This window comes from Urocampus carinirostris, chromosome 6, assembly GCF_059441175.1.
Source record: "Urocampus carinirostris isolate Australia breed hairy pipefish chromosome 6, RoL_Ucar_1.0, whole genome shotgun sequence".
NCBI lineage: Eukaryota > Metazoa > Chordata > Actinopteri > Syngnathiformes > Syngnathidae > Urocampus > Urocampus carinirostris.
Window position 1 is genome coordinate 2,669,062 of NC_142354.1, and position 14,479 is coordinate 2,683,540.

Genomic DNA, 14,479 nt, shown 5'->3' on the forward strand with positions numbered 1-14,479 from the left:
GTTTGATATTGTTATCAACTACAGTGGAACCTCGGTTCTCGACCATAATCCGTTCTAGAACCCTGTTCGAAAACCTATTTGGTCGATCACCGAAAATCGTTTTTCCCATTAAAAGTAATGTAAAATCGTTTTAATCCGTTCCAACACCCTGAATGTTTACCATGAACGTAAACATGAAGCTAACCCAGGCTAATCGTACGTTTGCGTTCGCGTTAGCATAATCTTCCGTACGAAAGATTACGTTAACATGAAGGTGTAAAAATAAAAAAATCAGGTCGTTTACACGTCATTTAGCACCCGGGGGGGTCTCCACAACAAGTGGCTAGTGCTTCATTGGAAAGGGAACTCTGTTCCAACACCCTGAATGTTTTACGTAAACATAGCTAACCCAGGCTAATCGTGCGTTCGCGTTATCGTAATCTTCCGTACGAAAGATTACACTAACATGAACGTGTAAAAATAAATAAAGGTTAAAGAAAAGAATTATGAATAGGATTTCTTACCTTTGTGGTGCTCAGCAGAAGCCATGCTGTATGTATAGCAAGATCGGAAACTCGCACACCTTCTTCATATTTTGCTATTATTTCTTTCTTAAATGCAATAGTTGTACCACTACTCTTCTTTTTTCACCTGTAGCAACTTTGCTGCTTGCACGATCTTCTTCGTAGGCATAATTAGGGGCTAAAACACTTGGTACACCTATATTAATAGCGAAAGCAAAACGAAACACGTCTGATAACAGTTCTTCACGAGGGGTGGGGGCAATCTATACGATCTACACCCGTACGCCGCTCAGCATTGCACCGGCGTTCGAACTCCGATTATTTGACCGAACAGCGAAGCAAAAATTTATCGAAATTTTGGGTCGAGAACCGATTTGTTCGAACTGAGAGGCGTTCGAAAACCGAGGTTCCACTGTATATGAAATTCAGCAGAAATTATCCCTGTGCCCCATATAGTGTTTGCCATGTTACTGAACAATAATAAAGTAATTTGTTACAGTTACTAGTTATTTCATTTCAAAATAAATTGCGTTACCCCACAGACCTCTGACACATTAGCGCGTTACTCTAAGGTCTAGTTCTAAATGACTGTATTCACTTTAAAGCCGACTTCCAATAATGGACTTAAAAATATTCACACAATAAAATAAATAGAAGAAAATGTGTATTTCAACCTGTAGAAGCGGTGAAGCTTTCATATTGGCTTGGCTTGCAAACCAACAGCCGAGACACTCCATATCCACTTTGTATTTGTCTTCAAACCCTCTAATATTTCTTTCTAGATTTTCAGGCAATGCCCAAGTTTTTTTTCTTTTCTTCATTTATTATGTATCACAAACATAATTTTATCAACCAAAAATTTGCATTCTTTTACTGTAAATTCTGAGCTCACGTTTGCCCCATTGATATTGTATGAGCCAGGCCCACTCCCTACATGCTTCCTGCCATTCGTTACTGGGGACACACAACGTAATTGACCTACTGACCTCCTCATTTCAGTATTTTTTAGTTGTCAATACAGGCTACACACAATGAGGTTTGCAAGCCCTATTTTAGCCACCACAGGGATCCCTTCCGAGAGCCCCGAACCATGTTGAAGTGGAAGTTAGTTAATAGATTCCTTGCTTCTTGAGACTACGTTCACATGTATTAGCTAACAAAAATCCATTGTGCAGGCAAATGCCCCTCCTACAACTAGTCTCTTTTACCTGGCCAGGTGGGAGGATCTGACGCGATAAGGCTATAACAGGGGTCTGAAACTCAAATATTTCACCATTGATTTTAAGACAAAAATAAATAATGACATTAAGTTGCCAAACTTGATCTCCAGACATGAGCACATTTTTCAGTGCCTTTCGTCATTCAGTGTCATAAATTATATGATATGAAATAATAAAATGCAAAAGCCTGTGTCTCATATAAAAAAATAACCCAGTTAAAATATGTAGTCCGGCAGTTACTTAAGATCGTTAAGTTTCATATTGACCGTCATTTTTGTTGTCAATAATGATTTAAAAAAGGTGCGACCAGAGTTGTTTTATAAAAACTTCCTGAAATACTCCAAACAAGAAGGATAGAAGTAATTCTGGGAGTGCCCTAGGTGTGCAGAGATGTGCTACCCCCTACCTCTCACCCAATGAAATCGTCTTGGATGCTTGGTTATCATTTTCGGGGTTGTAACAGTTTGTTCTGTGGGTTTTCACAATAAAGTCTGTCAACAGTGGGTACAGAATGTTTAATGACCTTACATACGAAGGATTCCTTAGAATTATACAGCCAAAACAAGGTTTGTTGGTGTAACCCTTTTAGTGTAAACTTTAGTTGAAACTGCCTTTTAAATGTTCGACTGAAACATTTACTGCGTTGCTTGAAAACGGAAAGTTGCAGAGAAAATTTCCATTAATGACAATGTTAGACAATCACACTACACTCCACTTCTTTAACCCTAGGCACTAACTCTTTGACCTGTTGCCCATGGTAGGCGCAACAGGTCCTCTACACCAGTGGTCCCTAATCTTTTCTGTACCATTGATCAGTCTAGTACCAGGGTCAGGACCCATTTTGACCCAAAGAGCCATAAAAGCAAAAAAAGTTTTTTTTGTTGAATTTGGTAATTTTTTTAGGTTGCCCCACCATGTAATCAGGGACAAGATTCCACAAAACCGCCAAACCCGCTCTCCAGACAAAAGCTAATTTCCAGCACATTTTATTTCACTTAAAGACGATTGATGATTTGATCAATTTTGGTTGTGGTTGATATAGGTATTGATTACAATGTTAAAAACACGGGCAAAAACTTGTCAGAGTTTGTTTTCCAACTTCCTTCACTGGCAAACGTTAAAATCATTAATCGGATTTCACCCCAAAAATCAGAATTGAAGCGTGAAGCTAAACGGCAGCCTCATGGTGTGCCGCCACTTTACATGACACACAGAGCGTACAGCATGAGGGGGCGTGCTGCACAATTTGAAGAAAATCTGAGAGTTTAACTTGTGCCTCTTACGGATGCGAAAATACGGTAATTTAAAGTATTATGCTTTATTTTGAGCGTCATTTTTGTCCTAAAGAATATTTTATAAACAAAGAGCGAGCAAAGTCAGTTTGTAAAAATGTCAAAAAATATTGCAAACGAGGATACCTTAGTGTTTCCCATTTAATTTTGTGAGACTCTGTCTTTGGTCAGTCAAGGGATGCTTGGGAGCATGTTCCCCACATAGAACAATTATTATTTTTTCACATACAAAAATTGTTTTATGGCATACACAATTTGAAATGATCAAAAAAACATATAAAATATGGGATGAACGTATAAGTTGACTGGTTATTGTAAAGCGCAACTTTTTAGTGATGGGAATTCTGGTTATTTTTAGTGAACCGGTTCTTTCAGCTCAGCTCCCAAACAGCTCTCTAGATTTTTTTTGTTGCTTTAACCTATATTCTACCAATAAAATTGTATTATTATGCATTAAATGAATGAATAAAAAAATGTATTGTACTTCTATATTATACTACATTTATTTTTTTTCACTCTAGAGTAAACTTATAACTAATATGAATATTTTTATACTAAGCAACTTTAAAGTCAAGCAACACGGAATCCCTGAAAAACAAACTTAACAACAAAGTTAAAATGAGAAATATTAACTCTTAGTGCTATAGTCAACTTAAATACAAGATTATTCTGTCAGTGATAGACGATGCAAAATGTTTTTAAGCCATTAATACTGTTAAAATTAGTCTAAATAAGGACTAATTTTTTAAAATTTTCATTTTTGTCCTTCGTTTTGCGCTCAATGTGCTAATGCAGCATTACCCCCAACCCTTCTCTCCTCTGCTCAGCCAACAAAAACACTGATACTAACCAATCAACCAAAAGTGAGTGAGAGGACAAAAACCTCCTCAATCGGTTATTATTATTTTTTTTTTACAATTACACAGTTAAAGCCTGGTGACATTCCAGAGTTTAATATAGTATGGGAAGCGGTGTATCTACATATATACTGTATACCTTTGGCGCAGATCCGGCTTGACATGAAACAGAAGGCAGTGCGTGGCCTGTGTGCTTGGCTCCCCAATCCCTACAGCACACCCCTGCCGAATTATAACATTAGTGATAATTGCAATAAGAACAATAATAAATGGCATCACTATCAATACACCCTTTGTTGTAGATGACATAGGATAAGGCATTAGGTTTTATCTCATGATCACACTATTTTGGGTCACGGTAACATCCTGAAAGATATATATAAAAACTCAAAAAAGCACCACTAGGCAGACAACCCTTTGGTGTAGCTGATGATGAATTGGAATTTGACATTAAATAAAATAAATAAAATAAAATAAAGACATTAAATAAATACACTGAACTGTTTGGCTGTTGTTTTTGATAGTCTAAAATACTTGATGATTTTATATTATCAATATTCAAATAACAAACTCAAAATCGTCATGGTTCACATTTAAGTGATAAAGGTCCTTATTCTGCCAATCAGCAGACAGGAAACAATCTTGGGTTCATAGAAAAACACAAGCTAAACATGTGACATGACTTCTTCAAAAACATGTGCTGGCGTTGAAACAGAACCAGACGACCTCAAACATGGATAGTAAGTTGCGGAGTTGGCAAAACGCAAAGGTTGTGTATGTTACGTCAAAAATATCTTCTTGGTGACGCCATCTCCTGGCTGAAATGATCAAGGCCGCTCCATTTGTTGCGCATGCAAATATGTGAAATTCTTTGATGCGGTTGAATAAACTCTTCCTTTTTCATCTTTTTTTGGGGTACGGGTTGACATTTGGACTGTATTTGAAACAGTCCTTTTACAGGACTGTCTAAGAAAATTAGAATATTGTGATAAAGTTCTTTATTTTCTGTAATGCAATTAAAAAATCAAAAATGTCATACATTCTGGATTCATTACACATCAACTGAACTATTTCAAGCCTTTTATTATTTTAATATTGCTGATTTTGGCTTACAGCTGAAAAAAAAACTCAAAAATCCTATCTCAAAATATTAGAATACTTCCTCAGACCAAGTAAAAAAATAATTTTATAACAGCAAAACTAAATCAAACATTTGAAAATGTCCATTGATGCACTCAGTACTTGGTTGGGAATCCTTTTGCACGGATTACTGCATCAATCCGGCGTGGCATGGAGGCAATCAGCCTGTGGCATTGCTGAGGTGTTATTGATGCCCAGGATGCTTCGATAGCGGCCTTCAGCTCATTTGCATTTGTAGGTCTGGTGTCTTTCATCTTCTTCTTAACTATACCCCACAAATTCTTGATGGGGTTCAGGTCAGGGGAATTAGCAGGCCAATCAAGGACAGTGATGCCATGGTCAGTGCACCAGTTACTGGTGGTTTTGGCACTGTGGGCAGGTGCCAGATCATGCTGGAAAATGAAATCCTCATCTCCATAGAGCTTTTCAGCAGATGGAAGCATGTAGTGCTCTAAAATCTCTTGGTACACAGTTGCATTTACTCTGGACTTGATGAAACACAGTGGACCAACACCAGCAGCTGACATGGCTCCCCAAACCATTGCTGACTGTGGGAACTTCACACTGGATTTCAAGCAACTTGGATTTTGCTCCTCTCCAGCCTTTCTCCAGACTCTGGCGCCTTGACTTCCAAGTGAAATGCAAAACTTGCTTTCGTCTGAAAAGAGGACTTTGGACCACTCTGCAACTGTCCAGTGCTTCTTCTCCATAGCCCAAGTCAGACGCTTCTTCCGTTGTCTTGAGTTCAGAAGTGGCTTGACCATGGGAATACGGCTATTGTAGCCCATTTCCCGGACACGTCTGTGAACTGTGGCTTTTGATACCTGGACTCCAGCTTCAGCCCACTGTCTTTGAAGCTCCCCCAAATTCTGGAAGCGGCTCTTCTTCACAATTTTGTTAAGGCTGCGGTCATCTCTCTTGGTTGTGCAGCGTTTCCGGCCACATTTTTCCCTTCCAACAGACTTTTTGTGGATATGCTTTGAAACTGCACTCTGTGAACAGCCTGCTCTTTGAGAAATTTCTTTTTGTGTCTTACCCTCCTGATGGAGGGTATCAATGATGGTCCTCTGGGCAGCAGTCAGATCAGCAGTCTTCCCCATACTTGTGATTTAGTTTACTGAACCAAGCTGAGTGTTTTTAAGGCTCAGGAAACCCTCGCAAGGTGTTTCGAGTTAATTAGATGATTCAGGTGATTAGTTGAATAGCCTACTTGTATACTTTTTCATGATATTCTAATATTTTGAGATAGGATTTATGAGTTTTCTTAAGCTGTAAGCCAAATTCAGCAATATTAAAATAATCGAAGGCTTGAAATAGTTCAGTTGATGTGTAATGAATCCAGAATGTATGACATTTTTGTTTTTTTAATTGCATTACAGAAAAAAAGAACTTTATCACAATATTCTAATTTTCTGAGACAGTCCTGTATTTTAACCATTTTCATAAAACAAATCAAGAAAACCATGACCCCGCGCTTGATATAATTCTGTCCCCGCAACCTCCTGCCTTTAGGGTAATGCGCTTTGTGGCTGGAACACCCATGATAACAGGAAGATAAAAGCAGATAGGGGCGGTGAAACAAAATATAGAAAGGCTTTTTGAACTCAGTTGTGCATTGTTAACATATACTTGTTAAAGAAAATATTTAATTTAAAACTTTTAGGGACACCTCATATTACACATCGCTCCTTTAAGTTAAGGGTTTGTGCCTATTTATGTGTGTTAATGTGTTTTTGCATGACAGATGCAGTGACGACATAGAAGATGAAAATCCACAAGAAGGATAAGCACCGGCAGGTTGGTGACCCTGTGTGCGTTTTCTCATTAAAACAATTTGAAAAGTTCCGAAACAGTTCCAAAAAAAGAATTAATTAAAAGCTTTGCATATGTTTAATCGTTCAGGACAGGGACAAGCAACTGACAATGTTGAAAGAGCCCTAACAGACTAAAAAAAGAAAACATGACTGGGGTCGCGAAAAAAAATAAGTAAATAATCAAAATAAGAGATTCGTGCATGAAAATTCTGTGTTTCCCATACTATAGGAAGGTGATCTTCTCACGGAGCTGATTTAGATGATCCAGTTGTGGTCACAGCACCAGTGTAACGACCCTCAATCATGCGCGACGCAAGGGTTCACAGTCACTTGGTTTATTGCCTGCATTCAGTAAACCAAACAATACAAAAGTCAGGGCGTCTGTGCACGACTGCAATCATCTTCAGCACGATGTTATTGAGCTGAAGGTGCGGCAAGCGCAGGAGCCCATAAAATGCCAAACGAAAAAGACAGTCGCACATGCTCATGGCTTAAATGAATGGAGTACCGGAATTTTAACAGTAATGCAACAAAAACACAGATTTTGTGAGAATTAAAAAATTTTTTAAAACAATAAAATTTCAACTCTGTTACACCAGGGTTTAGTTGGTCCTGCCAGAGTCTTATACTTGTATTATCCCCCCCCAAAAAATATATATTTTAAACATATATTTAACTGCGAAAGTAATAATAACTTCAATTTCTCATTCTTTATGATTGCAAAGACCTTGGTGTGTAGTGGTTAGCGCGTGTGCGGCACAGTTCTGAGGTCGTGGGAACCTCCTGCGTGGGTTCAAATCCAGCTCCCGGCCTTACTGTGCGGAGTTTGTATGTTCTCCCCGTGCTTGCGTGGGTTTCCGCCGGGCACTCCGGTTTCCTCCCACATTCCAAAGACATGCATTTCAGGTGAATTGGCCGGTCCGAATTGTCTCTAGGTGTGACTGAGCGAGTGAGTTGTCTGTCCCCGTGTGCCCTGCGATTGGCTGGCAACCAGTTCAGGATGTCCCCTGCCCACCGCCCGATGATTGCTGGGATGGGCTCCAGCACCCCCGCGACCCTACTGAGGATAAGCGGTGTAGGTGATGAGATGAGATGAGACTCACACCGGTGATTTTGTCCATATACTCGCCAATATAAATACCTTAGAATAGTACAGTAACGGAATTGGAACAAGTCTCATTTGAGAGGAGCAGATTTTTTTGCATTAAACTCCTGTCTCGTGTACCATGGATTGTGGGTGCGACTTCTTTGCTGTGTCATTGCCTTTCATAACTACTGTATTTATGATTCAATAGTTTTCAAGGGCACATATTTATCATAGCGCTAACGTCTTCTTTTTGCTCTAAAGATGCACCATATCCATGCGTTTCGTTTTAATATGTACAGAAGAAATTTCTGGGTCAGCATGTTCAGACCCTAGTAGACTGTCCACCCACCAGGGTCTCACAAAATTTTATGGGAGACACTGACTCTACTCACTTAACGTCTTTTATAGCCTTGAAAAAAAGAATGAATGACTTTGTGTTTGTCCTACTACAGCACCCATATTTGAAAATATATATTTTTCTCCCTGTTCTTTATCCGTTTCAAATGATTTTTGCAAAAGTTGCAGGAAGTCACAAGGGCGGCGCTGAAAGGCCGCAGGTTGCTGACCCCTGTTTTGGAGTGCATTCAGACCTAAGCTTCTCTGCAGGTCTGAATGCAGAATCCAAGATTTGTTTTTTGAGATGGTCCCAGTCTGTATCTAAATGGATTAAGTGCGGTTGTTTCAATTGTACTTAAGCTTCCTTAGCCAAGCATATTGGGGAAAAACTCCAGACGCCACTTGATTGGCATGAAACTCAGCTCTCATAAAACATGTTTGTATGTAAATATGTTGTCCCCAAAATTATATATATATATATATATATATATATATATATATATATATATACACAGTGCATCCGGAAAGTATTCACAGCGCTTCACTTTTTGCACATTTGGTTATGTTACAGCCTCATTCCAAATTGTATTAATTTAATCTCTTATCTCAAAATTCTACACAAAATACTCCATTATGACAATGTGAAAACGTTTTTTTTTTTTTTTTTTTTTTTACTTTTTTTGAATATATTAAAAATAGAAAACTAAGAAATCACATTTACATAAGTATTCACAGCCTTTGCTTAATACTTTGTTGATCCACCTTTGGCAGCAAATACAGCCTCAAGTCTTTTTGAATATGATCCCACAACTTTAGCACACCTATCTTTAGGCAGTTTTGCCCATTCTTCTTTGCAATAAGTCTCAAGCTCAATCAGTTTGGATGGGAGACGTTTGTGCACAGCCATTTTCATATCTCTCCAGAGATGTTCGATCGGATTCAAGTCTGGACTCTGGCTGGGCCACTTCAGGACATTCACGGAGTGGTTCTGAAGCCAATCTTTTGAGATCTTGGCTGTGTGCTTTGGGTCGTTGTCCTGCTAAAAAATGAACCTTCGCCCCAGCCTGAGGTCAAGAGCGCTCTGGAGCAGGTTTTCATCCAGGATATCTCTATATATTGCTGCATTCAGTTTTCCTTCTATCCTGACTAGTCTGCCAGTTCCTGCTGCTTAAAAACCTCCCCACAGCATGATGCTGCCACCACCATGCTTCACTGTAGGGATGGTATTGGCCTGGTGATGAGCAGTGCCTGGTTTCCTCCAAACATGGCACCTGGCATTCACACCAAAGAGTTCAATCTTTGTCTCATCAGACCAGACAATTTTGTTTCTCATGGTCTGAGAGTCATTCAGGTGCTTTTTGGCAAATTCCAGACGGGCTTCCATGTTCCTTTTACTAAGGAGCGGCTTTCGTCTGGCCACTCTACCATACAGGCCTGATTGGTGAATTGCTGCAGAGATGGTTGTCCTTCTGGAAGGCTCTCCTCTCTCCACAGAGGAACGCTGGAGCTCTGACAGAGTGACCATCGGGTTCTTGGTCACCTCCCTGACTAAGGCCCTTCTTCCCCGATCGCTCAGTTTAGAAGGCCGGCCAGCTCTAGGAAGAGTCCTGGTGGTTCCAAATGTCTTCCATTTACGAATAATGGATGCCACTGTGCTCATTGGGACCTTCAAAGCAGCAGAATTTTTTCTGTATCCTTCCCCAGATTTGTGCCTCAAGACAATCTTGTCTCGCAGGTCTACAGACAGTTCTTTTGACTTCATGCTTGGTGTATGTGCTCTGACATGCACACTCAACTGTGGGACCTTATATAGACAGGTGTGTGCCTTTCCAAATCATGTCCAATCAACTGAATTTACTGCAGGTGAACTCCAATTAAGCTGTAGAAAGATCGAAAGGATGATCAGTGGAAAAAAGATGCACCTGAGCTTAATTTTGAGCTTCATGGCAAAGGCTGTGAATACTTATGTAAATGTGATTTCTTAGTTTTCCATTTTTAATAAATTCAAAAAAAGTAAAAAAAAACTTTTTTACATTGTCGTAATGGAGTATTTTGTGTAGAATTTTGAGATAAGAGATTAAATTAATACAATTTGGAATGAGGCTGTAACATAACAAAATGTGGAAAAAGTGAAGCGCTGTGAATACTTTCCGGATGCACTGTATACCACAGCCATATCCCCCTAGTGGGAGGTGGCTAGGAGTCATTTCAAACTTAATTTCTAAAAACAAAATATTGATGAATTGCATGCTGTAAAGTGACACTTCACACGTCTTTTCGCGCCAACATTTTTTCCTTCTCTCACCCAGTCAGCGTCATTAAGAAAACAGTCCGTTAATTCACTAATCGTGCATATGTCCTGAAAGTCCATACAAACATGCTGCTTTGTCAACAAATTTTGCTTCTTTAGAGTTTATTGATTGCAGCCATAAAAGGGAGACCCCAGAGCAAATAAATAGAACACCTGCATTTAGAGCTTGGCAGTAACCCTTATGGCAGCGGTGTGCAAACTTTTCAGAATGCGAACTGGATTTGGTAAGCTGAAATGTGTGAGGGCCGACTATTCAGCCTGGCTTTCTTTGAGCAGTCTTTTTTAAATTTACACTCCGTAAAAGTTCTGCAGTGCTTGGCGAGTAGCGTCGTGACCTCATAGCCTGCTTTTGGAGCATTTTCATTTAATTCTCAAGGTCTCGTGAAAAAGCACTGCTGTGCCTTTAAAACAGGTTCTGGTTGCTACACCTTTTAACTGCGTTCTTTTCCAGTCAGCTTTTTGTCAGTGTGTTTTGTCTCCCAGTGCCTCTTGTCATTATATTCTTTGAAAACAGCCACAGTACCTTGGCAAATTAGGCAGAAGCAGTTGTTTCGGATTTTGGTAAAAAAAAAAAAATACTTCAAATTCCACTTGTCCTGAAAGCGGCGGCCCTCACAGTCAACTTTCTTTTTTTTTTATTTACAGTCGCTAAGTCGAAAATTGTGTGGGATAAAACTCTCACAGAAAGCCAAGGGCAAGGTGGTTCTGCTATCATCTGGTCAAATGGTGATTTTCTTTTGTACAAATGTATTTTATAGTGCGTTCAACATTATTTGCGGGCCACATATTATTAAGTTTATGACAGAGCCAGGACCGTACCTGGCTCTCGGGCTGGACGTTGGACATGCCTGCCTTAGGGTGATACTGATGTGATAAAATTACCTTTACATCTACTGGAAATAGTGCAATTTTGACCTTTCACCAATGGCTTAAATAATAAAAATCTCTGCAAAGTCCACCACAGATAGAAGAATAACATCTTATCAACACATCTGATTGTATGAGTCGGTTTTCTCATAGATTCTCGAAGACCTGACAATTTTTTTGGGGGGGTTAACTATCCCAGAGTTGTAAACCTTATAGGTTTTTTTGCTGTTCCCACACAAAACTGGCCAAAAGAATCGTTTTAAGCAGTGGTGTCAAAGTCACATGTTTATAAGGCTAAATAAAAGATATACAACCCCTAGAAAAAAGTATGGAATCACCAGTCTTGGGCAAGCCTTCACTCAGACATTTTATTCTGTAACAATAACTCAGATCTCAAACATGAAACAATTGTAAGGTTATTCCAAAGTGCAACAAACTGGTATTCAGAAACACAAAAATAAATTAAGAAGAAACCTTGCAATGGTCAGTAAATGTTACTTTCATGGAGCAAGAGTTTTTTTCTACAGAATAAAATGTCTTATTGAGGGCTTGTCCAAGACTGGTGATACCATATTTTTTACTTGGGGTTGTAGCTACAAGTTAATGGGCGGACAGGTAGAATGTTCACTGAACTAGAATGGCTGTGCACCATTAGAGCATCACTCGTGTTTAGATGCTAAACCATTTTTAGGTGGCATTTGTCAGGGTCATTCACCTCTAGAGTGACCTTAATTGCTTGTGAAAGGATCGCCCAATATGGGTTTTTGAGAGCTGATACAGATTATTAGTATCAAGAGGAGGCGTTAACCGATATATGAAGCCGATATTCCTTTGCTGTAAACGCTTAAATATCAGCCTAAGAATTTTTTCACTACTGCAAGAAGGAACAAAGAATATTTGTTATGAATTTAAATAAAACTTGAATAGCTGTCTGAAACATTTAATAGTAAATAAATTTTAACTCAACTAACATGACAAATCTTTCACTTCAACCAAAAACTAAAAATGCAGGAAATACCATTTGGCTTAGCAGCAACCAGTATAAAGGGAGGCTACATAAAAACGGGTCTGTGACACACCAAACCTAAATGCAGTGTCTGAAATAACGTCTGCCAGGATGCCCGGGGCGTGCATCTTTTACGTCGGGCGTACAACTTACAAAACGTCTCTGCCCGGGTGGCCGACAACTTTTTCAAGGAAAAAAATATATATTTCGTTTTTTAAAAATTATAATAAATATATTTTTTTACAAATAAAACGTTTTATTCCGATTTCGAAATCTTCGTTGATTTTGGAAATTTCGGAATTTCGGTTCGTGTGGAAATTTCGGAATTTTGGTTCGTTTGTTAATTTGCATACTCTGCAGCCAGTCAGAAGCCTGCATCAAATAACTGTGCTTCCTGACTTTCCCGAACGTTATAAGGTCGTGCATTTCTATGTCATTTTCCAAAGTAGACGCAGAGAGAACACAAGAAAATTGATAAGTGGTTAGGAATTGCTAAGATTTGTCAATTTAATAGCGCTCTTACTCGTGGTATTGCAGTAAGACGTTTTCTATTGTGTGATGTCATTACGCACGCACCATTTTTCATTTTGCCAACTGTTGATTGCCATGTTGTATTGAATGGAGCCGTGTTCTTGTTTGCTCGCTGTTGAGGAATAAATACGCTCAAAGGCTGAACTACAATGTCCTGCTTATCTTCTCACGCATCAGGAAACTGCACACTGACATATCCTTACTAGGAATCAAGCCAAAACCTCAGCCCCTGAAGAAAGATTCAAAAGAAGCTAACAAAATCTATGACGCTCCAAAACATAAACGTACATCAAAAGCATTGTGGAAAGAGGAGTTCACGTGGCTTGTAGCAGACGACGCAACGCAAATATTGCATGAATTAAGATGAGTAAACACAGGTACATACTGATGACAGATGGAAAACAGCGATGTCATATACATGCAATGAATCTTATAAGTAGATTTATAATAAACTTAATTTTAAAGTTTTGCTCTGTTATATATTCTGATTATCAATCCTTAATACTTTGCAACAAATGTATTTAGTATATTTCAGGCAACAACATGTAACTCAAAGTTCTGGATAAAAACATTCAAAGTATAATAAGAAGACATCCGACAAAGTCCCTGCACTCGCTTTCTTTTGCACTTATTAAGGTATCGTAAATATTTTGTTTTTGTTAGGCATTTTGATAAACACTTGGAATGTTTTATTTTTTTATATTATAGCATATTCGGTTGTTTTGTGCGCTATTTTATTTTTGTCCAAAACTTCAATATTTGAAAGGAAATTAAAGTGGTTTTTAAAAATGTAAATCATCGATGAAAAAAAAAATAATCTACCTAATTATCTAGCTTAAGTATTAACACGATAGATGCAGCCCTAATCCTAACATCGACATGAACAACGATTCTGTAAATTTTGTCGGTCCTACCTGTTTGTACAATCAAAAAAAACTCATTACACCTCTGTCCTCAATGTCACCCGATTTCACTGTTGTTATGCAGTATGAAGTATCCCCAAGATATCGTGTTTGATGATGCAGATAATTATGCACCGTGAAAGCTAGAGGTCAATCAATAATCCGGCAGGCCCATTATTGGCATCGATATTTGGGAATGAGAAACATATCGGTATCAGCATTTTTATATTTTCTATTTTTATATTCAATGGGCCGATTATTTAGGTTCAGATGTAGCCGAGCCTCTTTCTCCCTCTTTTCTCTCTCTCTTTCTCTGACTCTACCAACCCCTCGCCTTCTGATTGGATAAGCGAATGGGCCCTGAGCCAATGCAGGAATCATAGAATAGAATAGAATAAAATATACCTTTATTGTCATTGTTACAAAATGGGTTGAACATATTGTGACAACAAAATTGGACGTGGCACTCCGGTCTCACATTTTATAGTGCGGATAGAAGAAAATAAAGAAGATAAAGGAACAAAGAAAAGTATCGTCCTTGTTGCAGGCTTTGTTTTCTCCGAAGGGGGGGTATATAAGGGGGTGAGGGACAGACGGAGATGGTCGGATCCAG

At 38.8% G+C, this 14,479-nt stretch overlaps 1 protein-coding gene across 4 annotated transcripts in view; it reads left to right on the forward strand.

The window, feature by feature from the left end:
- Positions 1-14,479, forward strand: part of chd6 (chromodomain helicase DNA binding protein 6) — a 137,533-nt gene that overhangs the window by 1,153 nt on the left and 121,901 nt on the right. For all 4 annotated transcript variants that reach the window (XM_088337463.1, XM_088337464.1, XM_088337467.1 and 1 more), the window contains exon 2: positions 6,757-6,809. In XM_088337463.1, the coding sequence (XP_088193589.1) occupies positions 6,777-6,809 (33 nt within the window). In that variant the 5' untranslated portion in view covers positions 6,757-6,776. The remainder of the gene's footprint in view (positions 1-6,756; positions 6,810-14,479) is intronic.